The 26029-nt window shown below is 36.8% G+C and overlaps 1 protein-coding gene across 3 annotated transcripts in view; it reads left to right on the top strand.

Annotated features, from left to right (window-relative positions):
* The window catches only part of LIN7A (lin-7 homolog A, crumbs cell polarity complex component), a 48962-nt gene that overhangs the window by 14548 nt on the left and 8385 nt on the right, over nt 1–26029 (top strand). For all 3 annotated transcript variants that reach the window (XM_017804569.1, XM_017804567.1, XM_017804568.1), the window contains exons 2-4: nt 4469–4587; nt 21590–21661; nt 24002–24211. In XM_017804569.1, the coding sequence (XP_017660058.1) occupies nt 4469–4587; nt 21590–21661; nt 24002–24211 (401 nt within the window). The remainder of the gene's footprint in view (nt 1–4468; nt 4588–21589; nt 21662–24001; nt 24212–26029) is intronic.

The raw sequence follows: 26029 nt of genomic DNA, 5'->3' as shown, positions 1-26029 counted from the left end.
TTTTCTTCTGATGAGTGCACTTGATAAAATATGTTCCACCTACCTGCAGCCTCCTACCTTCTCTGTGTTCCACTGATAACATGACCCACCACACTGAAACAGTATTATTTCCTGAAAGGCTGTAGGCAAGCATGATGATGAGAAGAAAAAAGAGAAACGAATGTTAAACAGAATGAGAGAGAAAGGAATTGTGCATATCTATGAGGAAATCAGAAAAAAGGAGATAATTAAAAAAGGTGGAGTGTGAGTTGGCTATGATAAGGGGGGAAATACGTGCATATTCCTTTTAAAAAGTATGCATCATAGAATACAGAGGAACAGTTCTACCCACATCATCAGTCAATTCCTATCAATTTGTGGGATATGAATGGGGGAAATGAAGATAAATTTCAATGACATTAGCGCGAATTTCATTTTAGTATAATGGCGTTCATATTTTAGAAAATGTTTGAGAGTAGGCAAAACAATCGTTTTCAAAAGTTGAGTTAAATATCTTTGCTTAAAGAAAGGACAAAAGAAATACACAAAAATAAAAAGCAAGGGTATTTCCTTTGTGTAGAACTTAACTAATTTTAACTAATTCCAGGGACTGTTTTAACATATATCTATATAAATACACACACACTCTTCTCAGCAATTTGCCCTTTGCACAAGTATGTAAGAAAATGGTATCTAAGCAAAAATCCTTGGTGATAACACCGACAAGCAAAGCTAGTTAGATTTATAATCAGAGGACAATTTGAGACAGGAAAATTATCCTAACAGTATATATCAAACATATGACAATTCTAATTGACTTCAACAGGGGTGGATTCCCTGCTATGTGCTTGGAAATAATGTAACTTGGAAGTCTTCCTCATTGCCAGTCATATCACTTCTTTGAGCAAACAGTCTAGTTTTAGCTGGAGCTCAACTTGAGAGTACCATCGGCAAAAAGCCAATGCAGCAAAAAACCTATGCATCACTTAAGTTCTTGTGCACTGATAAATTTCACTTTTTAACCTGTCCAAAAGCAATTGTTCATTCAAGTCTTCAAAGTTACTAATGGAAGGAAATACAGCCTATTTCATGAGGTCCTATTTTATACACTCATGTTAATACATTTTTAGTCTGCTCAAAGTCTTCTGTTTTATGCCAACTGTTGTATTTTGTTTATGACAAAGTATCAGCTGATAACAAACATCTTTGGCCCTGAACACATGCTTCATTTTCTTTCTGTAATTTATATATTATTCTACAATATCTCTACTGTGAGCAATATCCCACAGGTCAAACTGAGCAAGTTATGGGCCTAATGGTGATAAGAGAAAGAAGACTGTTTATTGTAAACAGATAGTTGAATAAAAAGCAGGGTGTTGGGCATCAGCATTCATGTATTTTAGAATGGTGGATGAATTTATAAGTGTGAAATCAGAGTGCTCTTGGGATATTCTGGGGTTTTTTTAACCTCAAGTCACTTCTTAGTCAGAAAGTTAAGTAATCTAGTATTGGCTAATGACAACTTAGTGCCCAGTTTTGCCTATGAGACTACATACTAAGCACCCATGCCAGACTTTTCAACTGGAATATGAATTTATCATTTGTATTGTAACACTCATCACTTTAGAAGTGATTAATTATCATCTAGAGTCTGGCCCACATCCTAGGGAAATACTTAGACCTATAGTTAACTGTTATAGATTGATAAATGAACATAAAGCTTTTTATGTTTCACTCTAATCAGTACAAATTTTTCATTGAATACAGTTTAGTTCAGGACCATAGCAAATTTGGGGTGATTCACAGAATTTTCAGGTGTGGTGATGAAACTTAAAAAAACCTGCAAAATAGCAACCAATCGGACATGTCTGGTACTATCTTTGACAAGTATTGCTGGTGAGAGGCAAAGACAGTTCAAAATTTACCTGAACTAGCACTGGATAAGACCCCAGATTTGTCACCCCAGACCCCGGATTTATCATCGTGTATCACATAAATTGTGGAGACCTTATCTGATCTATTATGGTGGGATGTTGAAGTTCTTTCAGAATAAATCATCCAATTGCTTTGTGCTGTCTGACATACCAGTTTGCACCAACTGGTACTAATAACTGGGGAGTGTGAGTTTAGTATTTAACTAAATGAAAGTCTTGTGTGGCAGATACAGACTTTAAAAGAAAAATTCCAAGGCAAATGATTCAATAGCTTTGTTAAAAAATCCCTTAACCTTATTATTACTGAGAACATAAAAAATCATGTTAGGTTTTCATACTAGGTTTCCAACTTAAACAATTCTGTGATTCTATGATATTTCATTTAATGTTTTACCATTCTTTTTCAATCCACTGAGATGGTTCTTGCTGAAAAGTATACTTACCTCTTCTTTAATCTTAAAACCATTCTCTTTGATGTGTTATGTCCCATCAGTCATATTCTTCTCTCTAGAATCTAATTTTTTTTTGATTTCCATGGCCTTATTATTTTCTAGATCTCCTTTTAGCTTTCTCATCATCACTTCAGTAAGAGGGGTTGTTGTTGATATACCTGTGATCTAGTAACATGGACTGGATGCCCAATAGCAGTTAAAGCACTGCGTAGAGCAAAAGCTCAGATGCAATCTTTTAACACAAGATTAGGGTTAGTTTCATCTGAAAGTTCATGAACTCCAAGACTGCTCTGCATGCAAGGTACAGCCAGGTAAGTGGAAACATCCTCCTGAAAGAAACAGTGTACTTTCTGCCATGCTTCCTCTTATGCGTTGAACTGCATTTGGCAAATGCCTCTAAAAAAGCTTGAGAATTATTTGGGTGTTAATCTACTAAGGCAGAATTGACTATGCTGACTAGTTGCCTACCTCTTTTAATTAAATTGTAAATCTTTTAAGATGTCATCTTCTCTTTTCCTAACACCAATGCAGCTGGATAATAATTATTTTCTTCCAAGTGAAAATATAGGATTATGATTTAATTCCTATTGCAGCTCATCTACTGTCATGTCTTTTCTGTTTTCAGAAAATTTCTCATGTCTTTGTTGTATCAGACATCTAGTCAGTATAGCCCAGCTACAAGCCAAGGATTGTAAGAACTGTTTCAATTAGCATAATCTCCCAGTCACAAACAGTATAATCTTTTCCATCAGAAAGGAGAATTATGTAAGGTTGCTTCTAGACATTGTAGTAATTCTGGAGTTGTGGGGGGAAATATTTCTTTTTTCTTTTTTTTGCACTTCAAGCACAGAATTAAAATGCTTCAAATACTGTTTTATCATTTAGTACTGTACATTCATTTCATCACTGGAACACAGACCTGTATTTAGTAGAGTGGTGAAACTGGCCAGTAGTGGCTTTGATTGCTATGCAAAAGACACTATAAGATTTGAGAATGACCACACAGTCAAGATAACAGCACTGTCAGGTTCAACTATACTAGCAAACTTAGAGGAAAAGCTGCAAGGCAGCATTAGATGACAGAGGAGGAAAAATCCCTGTATTTAAGTTCTTGTCATCCTGAAGGCTGACCAGAATGTTTTGCTCAGTTCACTCCTACGTGTAAGTCAGTGTGTCCCTCGCTTGACTAGGCTAGCCTCCATGACTCTAGCCACTATTTCTTGTGCTCCTGTGTCCTCAGCCATAAAGGATTGTTGGGCATCTCATGAGTTGGGTTGATTCTTTTTAAAGGTATTTTAGTAATAGCTATGTAAATTAGAAACTAGTGTTAAAGAGAAAAAATATGAGTGAGGGTATGGGCACTGTTCAACTGTATCAGATTCCTGCTAACCACTCAGAAGCCCTCTGGACTTCTCTTCAGAAACACTTAGATCTTTCCCTTGACAATACACAGGTGCTTAAGGAGAATTCAGGCCACCAAAAATACTATTCCATGTATTTCTATGGGTCATATAGGTTTTGTGTGGTAGATCAAGTCTTTGGAGACCTAGACAAGAACCTTATATTTACTCTTCTCTAGCAGATTTCCTACTCTTCCAGAGCAGACTTTACTTGTTTCTGGAAAACTTTATTAGTTGATATTTAGATTTAGATTTATGAGAAGAAAAGATCAAATATTTTTTTGGGTGTTGTCACCCTGAGGGTGCTTACATAAAGACACAGCTTCATTTTTTTAGACTTTCTGAAAGTAAACCCAATTCTTTTCCTGTACTATTTTCTCTTATGCAGAAAGTAAGAAATATTTTGTTCTAATATGAATTAGCTGCTTTGAACTGGTAGCTTTGTTGCAAAGAGTGTTCGCTACTAAGACTGAACCTCTCTGGGTCTGTTGTACATGTAAGTGCATGGTTTGTCCATACTTTGGGATTTGGATCTCTCAACAGCAGCATTGTTTCCTAGCAGACTTTGGTATAACAGAAGAGTAATACAGTATGTGTTGGTAAAGCCGATTTAAAATCTAAAATGGCCACCAGTGTGCCCTTTTTAGTCACTTATTAGTCACCGTTTATACTGATCTGTGTTCCTTTTGTTTTCCCCACTCAGATGTTGCAAGAGCAATTGAGTTACTGGAGAAACTGCAAGAATCTGGAGAAGTACCAGTACACAAGCTACAGTCTCTAAAGAAGGTGCTGCAGAGTGAGTTTTGTACAGCTATCAGAGAGGTATGAGTTTGAGATTTTTAGTTATTTCTCAGACTAACATCTCTTTCCTGAACAGAAAAGCGTATTTGCCTTTCTTTCAGTGCTGGAGAGTCATGAGTACCTTGTATAAAGGATGATGGATGTGTCTGTGACTGCCTGCTACTGTGCAGAATGCTGAAGTTACTGAAAAGCAGACACAGAACAGTTGCGTCAGCAAGGCATCAACCCTTAGGCAATTAGCCTTGTTAAGGAGAAGGAGTGATTAATTACTACTTTAGTATTCTGTTCGAGCTGTTTCAGGGTCAGTGGTAACCTGTACAGCTGGGATTTGGGGACATGCCAAGTCGGGTCAGTGCAAGCTTAATGCCTTTCCCTTGAGCTCAGGTGTGAGATAGGGATGTGCCGATAAAATCAGAATGCAGTGAGAGCCAAAAGTTGCAAGTGCTGAAGTGAACTGAAACTGACGGGAATCTTGCCTTTAAAGTCAGTGCTCAGATCCTGGTGGGCTTTGCTCCACACGGCAGAAATTCTTGACAGATTGCTAAGAACTGTGATCATTACCCTACCAGCTGTGGTCAGGGCCTTCCTAAGCTCTGCCCAACAGTAATAAATGATAATTGTTTTCTTCTAGTCAAGCTAGAGAAGATGCACCCAACTTCCTACATGCATACAAGCAGTATCTTTAAAGCAGTTAAATTACAAACACTTCTGTTAGAAGTCCCTTAGACAAGAAACCATGATGTGATACAACATTGTGTTGACATCTTACCTACTAAACCAAGTGCTGTTAGCCTGCCAAACAGAAGCAACTCTAAATGCCCTAATAAAAGTAACATCTTGTTAGTAGAAAGTCTGTAAGAACTTCTGTTTTAGTTTATCTGTCTTCAGTCTGGGACTAATCCTCCCTTGCTGAATCAATGTTCCCTCAATGGTAGCAGAATTGAACTCCTGATAACTAGGCAACAGCAACAAATTGATTGAGTGGACTGCTGAGTGGTTGGAAGGAAGGAAGAGATGAGCAGACATTAGTTTAATAAGCAAAATGGAGCACACTCTTTCTTTTATGGAATATATTCTCCAATGTGAGAATCAGAGAGAGGCTTCCACTTAATTAAATTGCAGTTTTCAAGGCTTTTAAAGAGAATAGTGTTCCCTGACAATAAATAATGCCACTGTATACCCTCAAAATCTGATATTCTGACTAGTCCTTTCATTTAACCAATTAAATGCTTCTTTGAGTAACCACAGAGCATTGAAAAGTTGTGAGGTTTTTTTGGTTTTTTGTTTTGGGTTTTTTCTCAGATGGCAGAGCCTGGTACTCCAGTTGTTAGAGGCAACTTTGAATCTTTGCAGTGTCATCAATGAAATCTTAACAAATTTATATTAATCTCTGGAAAATAGTCATAGCAGAAGCAAACATAAAGCTTGTTGAAACAGGTACAGAGCCTAAGAATTAGGAAAGTGGCTTAGAAAAATTCACTCTCAGTTCAGTGAACTGAAAGTAGATTTTGACAAAATCATCTCAGTGGCAAGAAAGGTCTTTATAGAGTGTTGTGTAAAGACAACCTGCACATGACAGACTATCCAATTAGTGTTAGATTCCTACAGGCAAAAAATGGACACTTTAAGGAGCCCAGAGCTAGTTGTTACACAAGAATTGAGTGATGATGAATGAGCAGTTCTACCAACTTCATAAACAAAAACATGTATTTCTTTTTAAATATTTTTTATATATATATATATATATAATGTAACCTGTCTAATATATCACTATCAGAGAACAAAATTCCTACACCCTCCAAAAAATAATGCTATTCACCACTATGCATGTAAACCTCTTCTTAGAAAAAAATCTTCAAATATAGAAAGCCCAGTAACAAATCTTTTCATTTAGGAAGAGTAGGAAGATTGACATATTTACATTGCGAGTACTTAAGGTTGTTCAACATGTGGCTTCTCTTTCAGTTACTTACGTTAAGCCCTTGGCAAATACTTAGGCTATAACTTTTTTTCCACCAGTTAAAGAGCTGTTGGAAAATTCAGAAAATAATTACTTCTGTGTTTAAAAAAAATAAATTAGAAAAGCATGGGATATTTTGGTCATGTTACATTATTAGACATCTCCAAGCACTTCAGCAAGGGCTTGGAGGATATCTGAGCTGTGTCGTGCCATTAATCAGGGATGCCCTTCTTGTATGTCCTTCGTGTACTTTGGGGTTTATGAAAGCCTGCTTTATTGAACAGCACATTTTTTTCTGAGTGTATTTGAGCTTCAAATAGCTGAGGCTAGACAGAAATTTCTCTGCTAGTGCTCCCTCCCATTGTTTATCTTCTTTTATCCTGAGTGCAAGATGTGAGAGTGTGGTGACTGGATTTTATTTTCTTTATTACCACCTACATAAACTAGAGCAGAAAAGTTGTTGACATTATAAGAGAATGCACGGCAGTCAGTTGGAAGTAATGAGAAAAGTGGGTGTGAAGCAGACCGGGTATGAGCTGTAGGTAGGTGTAATCAAAATGGGATGAGGAGGCCGGCTTTGTGTTAGTATGCAAATTCTGAAAGAGACTGCTTATTATATATACACAGAGATTCAGATTTGCAGTGTGGTGTGTTCATTCTATAATGCAAGATCTGAGCCTAACTTTCATCAGAAAACCTCCTAAAAGAAATTAAGGCTGACTCACATAGTCCTGTAAATTCCATAATGTAGGAGCTTTGGAAAATAAAAATTTTCATTCTGGTCTGTGAAATTATAGAAACCTAACTGTCCAGTGAGTTTGATTGTTAAAATATGTCTCAGAGAAACTCAATATTGGGCTGAGTGTAGGTGAAAAGATCAAAGATAAAACATAACCTGCATTGTATTGACTGAATGTGACTTGTCCCTTCTACAAGTAGGAATTCTTTAACTACGGAAGCTGGAGGTCATTTTAATGACCAATTAGCCTTTACAAGTGTGAGATATATTATTAGATGACATACATTCCAATCTAATGTAGAAATCTATCTGATGGCTGTAATTAATTGTATTTATGGGAATCTATTTAGTAAAGCAAACCACCAGTTCAAATCCCCACACTAATATTCCATAGAAATAAATTTTTTTTAAAGTGATTGAGTGAATGAAATTTAAATAGAAGTACTTTAGCGTTTTTCAAGGGTGCTATGTCAGGAAATGGTGATTAATGCTTCTCACTTAGCTAAATATAAGTACCACCAACTGAAATATTCTGTCTGGCACTAGGCAGGAATATGTATTAGCTCTGAAAAGAATGGAAATAACTGAAGTATGCAATGGCCTCGGTATTTCCTTTTCACCTGAAGACCCCAAGTTAACCTAAGTCTGGTCACACGAAAAGTCAATTTGGAAAAAAAATTTAATTGTGCTTTAAAATTACTTATTTCAAAATCTCCATAGCTACATGAAGATTAATTAGCCTTCTATAGCCTTGTCACATGGCAACACACGGAATTTATACCATTATGTCCTTTACCCTTCCAAGTGTTCTTGCTGTGTATTTAAAGCTGCTGCTATGTTATAGTCATCTGATTTCCAGGGGGTTATTGGAATAAATGAAGGTCTAGGCTGTGGAACTGAATGCACAGCTGAGCTACTGAGAAATTATATTCACATGCAACATAAAACTAGACAACCTGGATTGATAAAGTTAATTTAATTGTTGTAAGTCAGTAAAAGGAAGTTATAAGAATTCTAAGATAAGGCAGATTTCTGGTCTGGCAAGAAACCTTAAAGATAGAGAAGATAGAATAAACAATTTGACAGAACACAGTATAACCAACAAGAAAATGTGACATGCCTTAGCAGGTTACGGGAATTTCATTTACTGCTAACATCTGATAATCAGTGCTCAAGCACTGTAACAATACAGCTTGATAAACACATACATCTCCTGATGAGCAAAGTTTTCACAGAATCACAGAATATGCTGAGTTGATAGGGACCCACGAGGGTCATCAAGTCTAACTTCTTGCCCTGCACAGAACCATCCCCAAGAGTCACACCATGTGCCTGAGAGTATCATCCAAATGCTTGTTGAACTCTTATCAGGCCATTCCCTCAGGTCCTGTCACTGGTCACCACAAAGAACAGATCAGTGCCTGCCCCTCCTCTTCCTCTCATGCAGAAGTTGTAGTCTACAATGTTCTTTCATGTTGATGCCCCAGTTTCTCTTTCTGTGTGTTAAATATGTAATAGTCAAGTGTATCTCGCTTTCCTTCCAGCCTGCCTTTGCTACTCAATTTTCCATTTCAAGATTAAATCTGATGTTTTTCTGTGTAGATATTATTTGGAAGAAAATCTGACTAGTAAATACCTATGCTGAAACATCTACCAATACCAAAATTAATCAGATTAAAATGTTTCTGTGAAAATGTGGTGTGGCAACCAAACACACAGAAGCAACCATGGTTTTATTCTGTTATCTTATGACTCCCAGCAAAATATCAGGTCATCGCAGAGAGCACTTTTGTAGGACTGAGTGACTAAAAAACGAGGAGCAGTCAATACAAAGTACTCTAATGTTGTGCATTTTGTATGAAATTAGTCAGTGGAAAAGCATATTGTCTTTGAAAATAGTTCAGTTCCTACCTCAGTAGTTTAAAACTTTTAAGCTTGCTATAAAATTAGCTTATAGACAGAGTATCCTGGACATTTAAAGACCACTGTTGACTTACAGGGACAAAAATGGCAGTGAGAGAACACTGACTCATTTTTTATGAGGTCTGGATGCTCCCCAGTTACTTTAGAGATATATTTCAGTATGTTGTATAGTATTAAAATCATAGTTTCACTATAACTAGTAGAATAGTTTAATAAACCTAGTTAGTATATTGGAATGATTTCCTTTGATTAATAATTTTCATTTCCATGCCTTAGCAATCTGAATGCCTGGAATCCCAGTGCTGCTGATATGCAATGTGTTATTATCTGGTCATTTCCTCAAGCCACCCACCTGTGCTTTTCATTATTAACCCTGATATAAGTCTTTGAAAATATTAAGGGATCACAAGAAGGCTGCTGGGTGGTGAAAACTGAGTCTAATGTTACTATACTCCATACTTTACTGTAATGTACTGAGTGATAGCAGAAGGCTGGCTGGAACCCTTAGATGTTCATTCGCTTCACATTTCCCAGTATTGTGTTGTACTCCATTTTTAAAAGTCTGTACTAAATATAAGAATCTGGGTATTAGCTTGGACTCAGACAAAAATTCTCATTAATTCTTTAATTAAATTATTAATTTAGGATTTTAATGTAGGAGTCATTTAAAGACCTGCTTTCATTATGTTTGAAGAATCTCAAAATTTGGTTATTCATGTTCCTCCACCTCCCAAACCTAGCCTCTGAAAGCAGAATTTCACTGTTTTCTGCCTCGTGAATCCTTGTAAAAATAGAGGTTCACCAGGCCAAACTCCCCCAGTTTGCACCAAGGTAAGCCCCAGAGTCCAAATCCTGCCCTGTGTTACGCTTTATTTTCACTGGGAGCTGAATATTTGTTACAGGAGGAGAAATGCAATTCCAGTCAGTCTCATCTCCACAGGGCAAGCCCAGTTTTTGAAATTTTTAAATTATAAGATGCAAGCTTGGGAAAAAAATGTATTGAGAAGACTTTCTGCTACAATTCACAGTACAGAACTGTGATTAAGGCTCAGTCAGAAGCCTGACATCTGAAGTCCTCTACTGTCACTTTTACCCATGCAAACCAACGTGTTGGTCCCGATTGAGTGATATGTCGGACTTACTAATAAGGCAATTAGTAAACAAAAGGGCAATAGGACAATGCACAGGAGTAAAGTGAGTGAGATCCATCAACTCAGATTTGTAACAAAAGCAGTATGATTATATTAGCATGATGCCTCATTAGACTGGCTGGGAAGCAAAGCTAATCTCATACCTTGTTATAACTTGCTGTGGTATTCCAGATATCTTGTTCGGAATTACTGCACCGTTAATTTAGTAGTAGCACTCATGCAGTAGCAAATATGGAATTTTTCAAATTGACCAGTTTCACTCAGATTTTTGCATGCTTATGCATTGATTGATTTGTAACTTTTCATAAAAATTTGCATTCCTGGATGCTAAAGTTTGAGCATTTTATCCTTTTTTTTTAGATATTGGAGTGGATTATAATTAGTTGATGAACCAGTTTAGTTTACCTGAATTGTGGGGCTGTATAGCATTTGCAAGAATCTTTTACTGTACCTTTCCATCCTTTGTTCATTACCATTGTCCCAGCAATGAAAAGCCACATAAAATAATAAGTTTCCACTAAATGAGTACCTCCATCGCTGTTTGGAAAGGGCATTACTTAGCTTCATTAAAATACGATGGTACAACAGAATAGTAATATTTTCATGTTTTAATGGGTTCTGCCTCCTGGTTGCAAGTAGTGTATCTGTAATGATGAGTCGAGAGAAGGATTTGTAATGTATGTAAATGAGATCATAAAAACCCATCAGATTTCTAAAGATGAGCTGGCTGCTCTTTGTCCTGCCACCATGCTGGACTAAGCATTGAGAAAGTTCAACAGAAAAGCTTAAGTTAGCAATAAACACAGATTTTTATTTTTTTTTAGTTACTGTGTTAAGATATGTGCTATTTTTTTATAGGGTGAATGTAGTCAGGAATTACTCAAATTTTGAAAAACAATGAGATTTCATTTGCCACTTTACAATTAGCGATTGAAGCATTGATCTGTTGCTCGCAAGCTCTGGATAGCATAAATGAGAACTTTTGGAAATTATAACCTTGTCACTCAGCAGATGGCCTTCATTAATGGCAATTAGATGAACTTACCAAGCTGCCCAAATATTATCTGAGTAAAGGCATTATTTAGTCTCTGTGCCATTACAAAGTCCCTACCACTTTCATAACTTCACTGCAGGAGATTGAAAGCAACTGCTGTTGCCACTTTTTTTTTAGCTGCCTAGAGCTAAATACATCGATTTTACATATGTAGCACCCCAGAATCTGGATCCAGACCATATCATTGGTCTTTATCAGTGCTTTTTCCCATTGGGTTTGATTAAAGATCAATTTTCAGAGTTGGCTGATGGCTATATATCTAATCATATTTGTGCTCTGCTTGCGTAATTGTGCCTTTCACAACAGATAAATAAATATTTTAGTGCTCCAAGAGTCCTACAATGTATAGAATCAAAACAATGACATATCTTGTTCATGTTTCAGTTGATATGGATAATTATGTTGTACTTAATAAAACTCTGATGAGTGGTGGTCAGGTGATGTTCTTATTTCAGCACACAACTGCAATTGTGTGTGCTACATAAGGTGACTGGTGGAACATGTGTGATGCATCTCAGCATGTCAGCATTGTTTCCTCGCATTATCATTTTTAGTTTATTGTTGCAGTATTCTATTTGATTACATAAAACTCTTAGGAATAAATAGAATAACCTTTGCTTCAGTTCATCTCAAGCCTGCTTATTCCTCTTGAGAGAAATCAGCAGCAAGGTGAACTACCAAGTAATATTTATGCTGACAGGTTTTTGGAAGCCACTGCACCATTGTTTCTGCTTTGATGGAGCCTCAGTATCCCTCTGCTGCCACTTAACTGATGTCACTGATGAGACTCCTGAGAAATGCTGCTCGATCTCTATTTCTTAATTGTGCCATCAAAAAAAAGAAGAAATTATAAAACTGTTTTTAACCTCCATTTTAGCTACATTTTTGTTGGCATTTAAAACATCAGCAATTTCCTTCTTTCTCCCTGCCTTCTCAGCTTGATAGGAACACTTGAGATGAGCTTGCATGATGATGTCATGTTTCATCCAGGTGCTCATTTTGGCAAGGTTTTGACAAATCTGTTAAAGTTTGGGATATGGCTGTTGCATACGTCAGCCCCAACAGCATATACAGACTTACTGATAAAGTGGTGGAAATTAGTGTTTAGAATGCTTGGTATATTTTTGAACTCAAAAGTAACTGGCAGTGAGGTCTAAGAGGGAATTTTAAATTACAAGCTATGAATTCCAAGTAGTCTTATGGGAATTAACTAATCACACGTGTTGGTATTTCTTTTTATGCCAGTATATTGCAGTAGAAGCAGTGAAAGAGACTTTTAGAATAGTATTTTGCAAAGATTTAGTGATTGCAAAGCATACAATTTCTGAAACAACTGTAGCACTGTCTTCAAAGACACCAGATCGCAGTTGCCGTTGACTTAGAGCAGTGTATAGAACAGTGTGTAAGGCATATGAAATAAACTGAATGAGCCAATTAGATTTTTCTTGTTCCTTATACGAGTAGTTTTTATTTGCAAATAAAAGTCTATTTTTCCTTATTCTTAAAAGAGTGCAAAGCAGCTTCTATTCACTTTACAGTGTCAGTGATGATTCCAGATGGAATTGACATTGGAGGGAAGAAGAGGAATCACACAGAGGTCTTGTGTGTCCTAACACCAACACCAGGAGTGTTTCAATTGACTCACCCAATATGTGCAGAGGATGTGACAGCATGCATATTCTGGTACATCTGCTACATTCTTCTGCTTGTGCATAAGGGAGGAAAGAGGTTCTGGCCCCAGCCTGTAACCCCTGTTGGGTTGTTTCTTGGACAGACGCAGGATCATATGGCAAGAACTCGGGGACCAAAACTTGTGTCAGCTTTCAGACACCACCACAGATACTGTCAGAGCAGAGTACATTCCACCCTTTTCCACACAAAAAAAATGAAAAATGCCATTTTAACTTGAGCCTTCATAAAGTATTACACCCTAAATTAAAATATTATACCCTTGAAGTGATTATACTTAATTTATTTTTAACACTGTTTCAGGCCTGTGCTGTTTTTCTCCTACCGCCTAAGGACAGCTTAATAATGCATCAAGATTCGGCTCATTTTTTTCACTTAGGTAAAACTGACCTAGTTTCCTCCATAATCCCCGCTCCCAAAGAAGGAAACTGTTAAATAAAATATCCTCAGCGTTAAAGCCAACATTCATAATATTTCTTCCACATGGTCTGAATTTAAAACTGTGTCATCTCCTCAGGTTGTTAAACAAGACTGAATTTCATTTACAGGTTTGAGCTTCTTAATGGGTTAGCATCCCTACTGCATCATGTGGCAACATTCATGCAGTGTTACTTCATGAAAGGGGATTGTTGCAACAATTGTGAAAATGATGCAGAAGTTTGGTTTTGAAAATAAACACCAACAGGTTTCCCAATGCAGACATATAAGTGCTCAAAGGCTAATGAGAGCTTATAATGTAAAAATATTCAGAATGCCAGCAACCTTGAATGACCACATTCTGTCAGATATAAATAGCTCATTAATACAGACTAGTTGTCACAAAGCAGCTTTTTCAAATTCAGTTGTCCAAATTCAGTAGCTGCAGGCAACAACTTATGTATTACAGACCTTTTGGTGCTTCCAGTAAGAACAATGCCTTCCTCTCAAAGGTACTTTTCAACCATTTCAACCTCCCTGTACTCACAGGTGTCTCTCGACTTGTCCTTTTGACATTGACAAAAGAACTTTTGTCAGCTTGCACTCAGGGCCAGACTGAAGATTATGTATTGTATATACCCTGTGAACATGGGTGTGAGATTGCCTAATTCTTCTTCTGTCGGGATTACTCAAACACCTGTCATAGTCCTATAACAAAATGGGCCTTTGTGATTCATTTGCTCAAGCAACCTTGTTTAAGAAGACTCTTAAGTTTGTTGCAACCATGTAGTTGTGGTGGGTGTACATGACATCCATGGTGTTCTTCCACAACTAGTAGTTTTCTGGGGTTCTGTCCCTCACAAGGACTGCTATTTAGAAAGTCTTCTCAAATTCTCTTGCTTTTCAGTCTTCCAGAATAGTCTCTTCCAAAATTTTTTTAATTAACTTAAATTTTTTAATTAACAAAGATAAAAGTAGCTATTAACACAAGGAAAAAAACAATGTTAATATTTTTCAAGTCATCTTGGTAGATAGAAAATCAGCCTGCTTTCAGCTACCCTGTGGAACTACTGTCTTCTGGACTATGGTCTGTGACAGTGTTTAGGACAGTATCTTAGCTAGGGGCTGTAGCTCTGGTGGAGAAAACACTCTTATGATGCAGATGTGCTTTTCCAAACATGCTTATCACATGAGGTAGTTTTTAAAAAGCAGAACACAGACACAAAAACAGAAATTCCATTTGATATTAAAGAGATAACAAAACTAAACGCACCATCACCAGAGATTTTTCACTTTCATTGAGCTAGCACAGGTTTATGGCTGAATGGAAGCACTCCACTGCATTGGTTTTGAGCTTGAGTAAGATTACAGACGTAAAAAGTCATTATGAAAGAGGAAATATGAAAGAGGAATTGTGATCTGGTCAGCTGGATACTTCCACGCTGCTTATATACACTTTTGGTTATGTTTGACTTGTTTTCACTCTTTTATGTCCTCATCTGTTCCACTGTCATCTTAAATGGGTAACTAGATCTGTTTGTGAGTTATTTTGTAGAAAAGCAAATACTGTTTGAAATATCAGCAAGCCTGTTATAAAGGGCATAGATGTCCAAAATGAGACAAAGACCTACACCTAGTTCCAGTAGAGAAGAAGGAAAGATTACCAAAAATTATATAAATAAATATATATTAAAAAAATAAATATATAAAAAATATAGTTTGAAATTGGACATATTTAGGTTAGAAATAATCCATTTTTAATGGAAATGCTGTTATTCAGTTGACAATTTCCTAAGCATGTTGGAGGTTTGAAATTCACAGAACTTTCTGAAGACTCTGTAGTTCAAGCAAAAATGATGATTGGTGTAGAAATTACTAGAGAAGATTCCATGGTTTATGGTGTATAAGAGGTTAAAGATTACCAGAGTCCCTCCTGATCTTTGTAGCATTTAAAATGTCCTTGCTTACAGATGTGGTCAAGCATGATCTGAATTTAGTGCTGAAGCATAGCTCTGGTGGAATCTGTCCAGCTGTATAAATCAATACATTTCTCTCCACAGACATAAATGTATTGGACTAAGAATGGAAAAATATAGGCAAGAGGTTGTGGGTAAGGAAAAAATACCAAACAGAATGTGAAAGAGTCAAAAGTAATGGAAACAGAGTGGGGTGAAAGACACAACTGACGCTGCAGGTGGAAGTTTGCTCACAGAAACAAAGTATTCACAGGCACCACAGTGGAGACTCCACAGCTCTGCAGTGCAACTGTGCTCTGTAACTTCCCCCAGTCGCAAGATCAGCTGTTCTCCTGCCCTGCCCCAAGGGCTGGTTCTTGCACAGCGAGATGATGAGTGGGTCTCAGATCTGCCGCGGTCCGAAAGGGGAGGATGGGACCATGGCACAGCACGGGTCCGGGACACGAGGGTGGGATGCAGGTAGAATACTTTATTCACGTGTGCACCCGGTCTTTTATCAGTTCAGGAGGGGTAAGGGCCAGAACATAGGGCAGAGCATGAGATAGACAACTGGGGGTCCAAACCAGGATAGGGACACGGGCAAAAGGGGGAGGAACGTGGGAGAAACCGGGGAGAGAAGGGGCGAATGGAGCTTCTCCAGCCAATCAGCAGAGAAACAGGGGAGCAGGGAGGTGAACAGACCAGGACATGCCCAGAAGATACAAATTCTGGGGGAACATTCAAAGTGTGTGTACATAATAGCTATAAAGCCTGCATCATAAAGTCCTTTCAATCACTGTACATCTTTTTCCACTTCTGAGATTTTCCCTGTTCTGATTCCTGGTCCTTCACACAGATCAGGAGGCTAAAGTCCTGAGAATTAGCACCTGATTTTGAGAAGAAGGGAGAAGAGAGGACAACAGCTATGCTGATTAAAGCATCTTCTGTTCTTCTCACCATGGTATAAGACTGATTGAGATACTCCTTTTCACTTGACATATTAGAAGGAAGAAATATTTGCTTCATCATTTCCAACATATGAAGGCAGTTAGGAAGACAAGGATTCAGCTAGTTGATGGCAGAAGCATTGTACTTAGGTGTAAGTAAATAACAATCTCTCTTTTATAGCTTAGCCTCAGTTCTGCAAGGATGCACACATGTATACTGTTCCATTGACATGACTGCAAAAGCACAGTGAAAACAATTATGTCTTCCTTGCACTGGTTATTCTCATGGTAACTCTCCCCTCTCTACTGTCTGTCCGACTCTTGTCTTCCCTTCCTTCAAAGTTGTCTTCCAAAAATAGATACACATTTCTTTTCTACACTGAAGCAACAAAAATATGGCAGATGAACTAATACGATGCCAGATGATGCTAATCTATATGTTAAACATAATTTATCGGTCTTTTTGCAAGTTTCTTCTTCATTTCACCTTTTTACCTGCTTACCTATGATGTACCTAAGTCACTTAGGTTGTGACTTCTTGCAGGAAGTGTTTTAATGTCTTTTTATTATTATCATACTGCATACACTGTGGAAACGCAGCCCATTGCTACTACTTACATCTATTATCTCATATGCTGAGAAACTCCTAACATTTTCAAAGAGGTTACTTCCCCGCTTAAAAATTTCAGAAAACTTTATCTGGGCCTGCTACTTCACAGGTCTGAATTGTGTTTGTGGAGTGTTTTGAGCTCTAGTTCGTTGCTATAAAATGATTTCTGCCTCATGCGTCTTCCTTTCTGGTGTTCAGACCAAGTTGTCCTTAAGTTGAGCATCATTATTGTAGGTACAGTTGTACTTAGAATTACATATTTCATCAGGGAATGAAGCACTGAATACCTCTTAGAGAAGTTAATGGAATAAAATTGTTTAATTAAATTCTAACTTTGAGAATCCATCAGAAAATATGCTGCATCATTCAGGCTGTAAACAGAATGCTGCTTCTAGCCACCTTTATAAAACAGGCTGCTAAGTGCACTGTTATTCCTGGACCTTCTCCTAAAGCTTTGCATTGACTTAAATAGCCCAGCCCTAAATAATGTGCTGCTTTGTTATGAGTCCGTAAGGAGTAATTTTAGGTAAGAAGCTAGCTCCTAAACTATCTGTAAGGCAGTCCCCCTTCCTGAGCTTCAGTAATCCTAAACCATCTGCTTTGCCTCCCAGCTGAATGTGTGGGGATGAGGACCATCATGTAACAATAATACCTGCTGCCTCTGACTCACTACAGCTCCTGCTGGGAGAAGTGCATTTCTCTGTGCCTGTGAGAGCTGCCACAGTGCAAGGAGGATTCACTGCCAAGTTCAGATTTTTTAGTTGTAGTTTACCTCCCTTGCTCTTTTCGTAATCTTTGAGTACTGTGGGCGAATAGATTATGGTGTCTGAGGAGACTACCTGCAGAAGCTGAAAAAAGTCTGTATTCATGCTTTCAGGAGTATTTCTTGGTGGGAGTGTTGTATTCTCTGCACCACAGGAAAGCGCAAACAAAGCCGAGTAGGTCTTGCTCCACAGCACAAATGAGATCTGTGTGAACAAACCCTTGTCTGCAATACGCCTTTACCCAATGAACATTCAGCGCACAGACACTGGCAGTCTTGAAATCGCTGGGGGGAAAATGATCTGAAACATTACCATTTACCTTACAGCTGCAGCTTTGCGTCTTGAAACATTGACATTTCACCTGTAATTTAATCTCTATTGTTAATGTATCGTGGAAACTCTTTTCCCTAGGCACTAGACCATCAGGCTGTGTATGGAGTCTGTCAGCAAATAATATTACTAAACACCCATGTAGTCTTATAGACATTCAAAAAAGACATAGCCGTACATACAAAAATAGATGTGCAGCTCTTTTTCAAATTACTGCCATAGTAACCATCTAGATACTGTCCTGAGCAATAGATAATTATCTGTGTGTGTATATATATGTAATAGATAATGCATAATGTAATAATAACATAGAAAGAAATGATTTTATAAAACCACTTCAATTACTTGTCATGTACGGTGGATTTAACATGAAGCTATTTTCCACAATGGGAGGATTTAAATGCCACGTTATTCAGTTTGAGAACAAAGAGATTTTCAGTTTATGTGTTCTGTGTACATAGAAGAGGCAGCAGAATGGATTCATTGTGCACAAATCATGGCTAAGGTGGTGCTGAAAACAGCACAGGAGGTAGTGTGGCTACAGGAAAACAACATTTGTTTATGGACTTCAGTGTACTTTTTGTGCATTTTGAGAGTGAGCAGTGATTAGATCTGAACTCTACAAAGAGTGCAAGGGGCTTGGTGGAACAGGTATGATTAATCTGTGTTTGGTTGTTAAACTGACTTAGTAATAAGATAGTTATGTGGGTGTATGTTTTATCATTCTTAAACTCAAATTACATTAAGCATTATGAACAGTCAAATAGGATAATTAGATTTACAAATATGTCAAGCAAATATTCAAGACTGGTTGCATCTGTTGCTTATAGAGAGTGAGATTTGACATGCAAGACTTTTTTCTAAGAACTGTACTGTAGATACTATGTTCATGGATAACTCTTTGCAGGAGAGCATTTAAATCTTTTAGCATGGAGAATTTACAAATTAACCCAAGGATTGTATGACATTATTGATCATATTTTTTCACAAGTTTTTGAGTAGCTGGATTCTTTTTTAACATACTAGTTGAATCACACACTAGTGAGTCTGTTCTTTCAGCGGTCAGCAAGTTAGTTACCAGGATACTGAGTATTACGAAGGCTACCAGCTAGATACTGGTAGGATGATAGGATGCAATCAATAGAAAGTTATATGACATCAAACTTAGCAAGTAATCACGTGAAAGTAATCAGCTTGGTGATATTTCACCTTAATAATGAATGTTTTAAAGAACTTTCCTCTATATGAAATACTGTGACCTGTTTGCAAAGAAATTTAAAGTAATAACAGTTCAGTATTCAAATATATGCTTTTAGACATTATAGAAACCCACAGCATTTATACCTGTGCAAGCAAAAACAATAGGTACAGTCTGCTCTCATGCTTTAAGATGAAGGGGAACCTGAAGAAAATACAGCATTAACACTAGTTCAGTACAGTATGGGTTTTAAAGAAACAAGTATTTAATGACTCATTACTGCAATTACACAGTATTCTTCTTATATAATGTAGTGGCTGTTCTTATATAACAATATGCCCTACAACATAATACAATAAACTTTGAACTTGCTGTGCAGCCTATTGATGAGTAAATAGGCTGAACCCATTTTTATGATGACATCATCCAGTACAAAAAACAAACCAAACCAGAGATCCTTTAGAGGCTATGAAAGAACTTTCTTTTCCCATATTTTTTAAATTAAGGGCAAAATCCTGGCATACACTGTGGTCAATGTTACCAATGGAAGCAAGATTTCATTTCCAATGGAGAAAGCAGGAAACTTTTCAGCATACTCCCCTTGTCTCAGTTTTTGTCTCTGCCCAGGTTTTTTAAATTCAGTTCTAGAATGACATATGTGCTGACAATACTCAAATAATCTTTTTGCTGTATTTTGAAAGTGTTTAGCATATTTTAGTTCTCTAAAATGGATTACATTTGTTATCTTCTTTCTTTTTTTTGCCTTTTACTTGTGTATGATATCCCTAAAAAAAGGTTTGGGGATCAGTCATCCCAAACACTTTGCTATGCAAGAGTGCTTAATTAACACTATGACTGCCCACTGAAGTCAGAAATGAGCCACAAATCTTAGTTCTGTTTAGATGTTTGTTGCATATGCTTGTCAGTGTGTTCAGTTTTATAATAACAGGCAATACAAGTCATCAGGACAGGGGAATGGGGAGGTTTTACCTATCAGTGGGAGAAGTCATTGTTTATAGGTCAATTAAGTACAGGATTTGACTCCTCTCCCAAAGTAACATTTACATTACCAAAGAGGAAAGTTTTGGCACTCCTGCTAAAGTATCAACAAATGGCTGAAAGGTAAATATATTTTTGAAAGTGCAATTGAACCTGCACTCCTCAAGGAACCTAAGGAGATTGTTGTAAGAGCTAACATACTTTACCAGCAAAGGTTATCTCTGAGGAATGCAGCCTGAGACATAAACACATGAAAAGACAAAATTTCTCATGAAGTAGGTCAAGAAAATGCCCACCGTAAATCAGTGGTCATAGGAACATTTTTTTGTGCTTGGTGATTTTATAAGAAAATTAAATGTAAATGTTTGGTTTGTTTGCATTGATCTTTGTCTTTCAAAAAGCTTTCTGTATATTATATGTAAATATTTTTATCTTTTTAAGTTTGCTATCAAAATAACTAGCTAGTATCAAGGCATTGGTTGTTATTTTTCATCGAAGAGTGTGACAAATCTAGAGAACAAAGGCAGTGGAAGATAGAGCGTTTTTGCTTCTCCTTTCTGAAGATGTTTAAAAGGGAGAGTTAAGGACCAGGGGAAGTGGGACAAGAGTGTATATCAGAAAAAAGCAACAGAAAGTTATACATATTGGCAATGTTGATTGTATGCAATTTATGTGAATGTACAATTATTTTCTAAAGGATAATCTTACCCATTGATCATGTCTGACCTATCAGACTGCCAGCCCTTTTCGCTTTTCCTAGTTATAGTTGATGGAAGCTAGTATTGTGACCTTTCTCCAAAACTTTATTTTCACTTCCAGTCTTCAGCTGAGCAGCCTTCTTCTTCTGTATGCTGAGCAACTTACATATTTTTTTAACATCAGTCTCCCAAGTCTTTAGTTCATAGGAAAGTTCAGAGAACAAAGAAGCCATTGTTGGAGGCTGAGACACCACTCAGATCAGTTCAGATCATTTGCATTCAAGTCAGTTGCCTGGAGACACCAGTTTTTGATATTATAGAACTTAACTGTTCTGGTTTTGGGAAACTGATCACTAGAAATGGGAAGGGAACTGTGTTGTTAAGTTTGCAAAGTGTCATGAGAAACACAGATTGATGTTCTCTATAAACCTAAGCACGCTCAAGTTTAGCAGACACTTGACTGTGTGATTGCATGAATACACCGTTAATGAAAGTCTTACGAGGGAAAGGGACTCTACTGTCTGGGTTAATATAAAGTCCTTGTTTTGCTTCTATAATTAATTTCATTTTATTTTCATAAACGTTTTAGGTGTATCAATACATGCATGAAACCATAACTGTTAATGGCTGTCCCGAATTCCGAGCCAGGGCCACTGCAAAGGTAGGATATGTGCAACTGTTGAAATATGTGTTACCAAAGTGATCTAGTAATTGACTGTGCGCGTGTGTGTTTCAGGTATTCGTGTGTACACTGTAAGAAAATTTAGACATCAGTGGCAGCCCAGAGTCTAGAACCAGTGCTACTTCCCAGGTAACAATCATAATGGAAAATTTCAACCTTTATGCTGCTTCTGTAGCTTAAGAAAAGAGAATGATTTTATGGAATATGATGCTTTTTGAAAAGTTGCTTTGCAAAAGCAAAACTGGTTCATTCTGTAGAAGTCTGCCTGCAACAACCAATATTTTAAGGGACTATTTTCCCATACATCTCATCCAGAGAGGACACAATTATTTGGGAGATAGAAACTAAACAGTTAAAATTCCCCTTTTGAGTAATGGAAACTGTAGGTACTGAGCAAGTGGTAAGGATGAACAATGAGAGAAATGGCCTGGTCAACGTTTTTTTGATTCCATAGTCAAATGCAAGCCTGGTTTTTTTCTGATACGTTGCCTGTTTTTTTTAAATACATTGTGTCTTTGTCCATGAGGACCCGCCTTTCTTGTCCTTAGACTGTGGCAGCTACACTGCTGCTGTTACTAAGATGATAATTTTCTAGGGGAATTCATACAACCATGAAAGAACACATTCTATGTGCCAGTATGAAATATGCTCTGTATTTTTATAACATGCCCAAAGATAGATGCTTCCAAACAAGGGAATCCAAATGGATTTCTTTTTCCCATTATCATTTTGTACGGAACAGTATCTTCTATGTGGCATAGCAGATTCTATGCAAAATAGGTAAACTTGCAAAATTGATAAATCTTTTTTAGAGATACTGGTTTATGGTCCATTCCTGTGGAGATAAACTCCCTGAAATCCTAATGGAACTAAGATCTTACCATTATGTATTTATGTTAAGAGATTTTAATTTAAAGCTGTATCAGAAGGTGAAGGTTGGGAGCATGTTACAAAATTATTTTAGAGTACTTCAGAGAAGCAAGCTCTATAATAGCCACCAAATAGCCTAATATACCTTAAATTACAGTGTATTTTCCTTATTAAATAGGACATTCTTTTCTGTAGGCTGTTCTGATTTTAACCTTCTAAGTGAAAGTTAATGGTCAATGTAAATTTGGTAAGTTCTGTGGTTTTATATAGAGAAATGTGTATATGAAATCCTGATTTGTTTACACTGCAGATAAATATAGAAATTATTGCTATGTTATTTAGTAAATGGGGAGAAGTCCAATTAGTGTTTCCCATTCTCATTTCTTATTCATATAGAACAGCAGGTTACAGAGCAATGTTTCAATATCACAATATTTCCTGGTTATTTCTGGGCTGTCTGCATTTCATCCTCCTAGTGCATTCATGTCTGACATAAAATGTATGCATGATGACAAGTTCTGCATGTGCAAAAACATGTAATTGAGAATGCTCCATTATGTCATGTCATCCAATTGCTTCTATTAAGCATAAACATTTTAGAATGCTTAAAAATACTAGTGTAATGTAGAACTGTTGAAGCAGTTTGATCTACAAGCACATGTTGAAAAGTATAAAAGATTTTCTTAATGTTTCTTTACTGATTTACTAAGATCTATAAGTAAGAAAATGGTTGTAGTGAAAAATGAAGTAAAAATGTAACATTTTTCTGGATGCAAGCTTTACAGTCTGTTACTTCTTTTTTTCCTAGAATAAGATTAACAATCTAGGATTTTTCTAATTGATTTATATATCTGCTGTCTTAAGATTTAATTTTTCAATAAAAATTTTGATCCAGTTATATAATAAAACCTCCTATTCCTGTTCAGGAGTTACTTTGTGAGATTTCAAAAAGATTATAAATTAAACTTTTTAACAGAAGAATATAATTTTAGGATTTAAAATAAATAATTCCATAACTCTTAAAGCAAAGCAAAGAGTTAACAATTCAGTTCATCCACTTTATTTCAATTAGGAACACATTAGAGATCACATTATCTTATCCCACAGGAATAGATTTTCTTCCCATGGAAAGGCAAAGAAGAAATGCACTAGTGATCATAAAGGTTCGCCACCACAGAGTAAGGCTTCCCAGGGGGCCTTCTGGCTTTGCTGCTAACTTTTTGTGTTATCTTTGGCAAGTCACCTGAACTCTGTGTTCCTCTGTTTATTCCTTTATTTCAAAAATATTGGCATAGAACTTAATATTTTTAAAATACTTTCAGAAAATCAGAAAATGTCAGAGTAAGATACTGAAATGTTTTCACAGGAAGGAGATCTTCCTGCAAATGAGCATCAGTGTCTATCACTGTTCTCCCTAAATAGCCAAATCACTCATTTTTTTTCTTCCAGGCAACAGTTGCTGCATTTGCTGCAAGCGAAGGCCATTCACACCCGCGTGTGGTGGAGCTGCCAAAGACTGAGGAAGGCCTGGGCTTTAATGTCATGGGAGGAAAAGAGCAAAATTCACCTATTTATATTTCTCGCATCATTCCTGGAGGAGTGGCAGAAAGGCATGGTGGGCTCAAACGTGGGGACCAGCTGCTTTCAGTTAATGGAGTGGTATGTGGAAATTTGATAGCGCTTTCATTTTCATCTGGATTTTCATTTTTCACATATTTCTAATACCATGATTTAAAATGCAGCCAAACGAAACAAAAAGAATTAGCTCTGTGAGAGACCCTCAGTGTGCATTTGTGATGCAGTGAGGCAAAGCTCCATTGACAACTTTGTGCCACTACAGTTCCTGGCACTGGAGAGTGCTTGAAGAGCTTCATTTTGAATCTGTACCACCTGCCTAATTTACAAAGAAGCTATGTCCTTAATTGATAATTTTCCTTTTGCAGTAAAAGCCTAATAACAAACTGTTTTTCTTTCATTTCATAGCCTCTGAGGCACACAGCCCTTTCTAAGCACAGTAATGCCGCGTGAGTGGCACTTGTGCAGTCTTGTGACCTTCAGAGCCTTTGAACACATAAAATCAAAAGAAATTTGGTAAGCGCATTTGGTGCTGATTTGCACTGGAAGGTTCATTCTAGATTTCTTTCAGTGACATTCATTGAGCTGTCTGATGATATCTTTGTTAGAGAAGTCAGCTCTAGAAATGTACATATACAGGGAGATGTATTCTCAGTAAACAGGTACATTTTTTACTTATTAATTTTTTGTGGAAGTCAAGGTGGAGTATTTTGCAGTAGTTTTACTGTGAATATCAACATGGAGGTAAAAATAAAAGGGCTGTTGGAATAGACAGGACAAGGCTCTGATTCCACGATATGGTCAAAATCTGCATTTCATTGCTTTTGTTCCCTTTTACAAGGGAATGTAAAGTAGTGAAAAGATAAGCAGACTTGCTCATATAAGCCTACACTTCCCTTTATGAAAATGTAATCCTTTTTGTGTAAACCACCATCTAAACCTCACATTTAAATGCACCAAAGGCATGAAGAAGCAATTTCTAAATCCAGTCATAAATATAAGACTTTACAACTTAAATTTCTTCTTTGTTGCAAGCCCATAAACAATTTAAAAAATGCCCTCTTCTACATGCTTTTGTGTTTTCGTCTGTTTCTCTCAAAAATATCCTCTTTCTCTTGAAAAAATATTTTTGCAACACTTCAGACAGACTTTTTACCATTTCTTATATCAACTATAATGTTCTCAAAAGAGAAATATTACTTCTGGAAACTGTCTTGCACCAATACACAATGAGAAAGAAAAGATACAAAATAAAAAAAAGAAAAGCTACTGAAAGTAATTTAGTCTCAGAGAAAAAGAAATAAACTGAATATTTCATGAAGTAAATTGCCTGAACTTCACTAATTGGAAGTAGATCAAAGAATTTTGTTGTTCAGCATTTCTTCCAACAGGTGAATAAAAAGGCAGACAAAAAGAGTTTTAATTCACTAATTGATGGATGGGTTTGAAAAATCCTTTTACTGTCAACAGCATCTAGGCAAATAACAGAAAAGAAAGTGGTGAACCTTCAGATGTCAAGATATATTTAATATGACCCTCTTGTCACCTCTATTTTATGAATCTCTTTTCAAAAATTTCATGCGTGTGCTCTAGAATATATATTAAGGTAATGCAAAGAACCGAAAAACCGCAATACAAAATTCCCAGTTGCATGTAGACATGAGAAAGTTGATGTAGAGATACAAGAGAAATATTTTTGTGTTCAGAATCTGAACAACAGAATTTGAAGTTTGAATTGCAGTTGCATACTTGAAATAATCATAGAATCAAAGAATCATAGAATGGCTTGGATTAAATGGACCTTTAAGGTCGTCTAGTTCTGACACCCCTGCCGTGGGTAGGGACTCCTCTCACTAGACCCAGTTGCTCAGAGCCCTATCCAGCCTGGCTTTGAGCACTTCC

The sequence above is a fragment of the Lepidothrix coronata genome, unplaced genomic scaffold, assembly GCF_001604755.1.
Source record: "Lepidothrix coronata isolate B3197 unplaced genomic scaffold, Lepidothrix_coronata-1.0 Scaffold9, whole genome shotgun sequence".
Lineage (NCBI taxonomy): Eukaryota > Metazoa > Chordata > Aves > Passeriformes > Pipridae > Lepidothrix > Lepidothrix coronata.
Note: the sequence above shows the minus strand (reverse complement) of the source record. Positions and strands in the feature narration are given on the sequence as shown.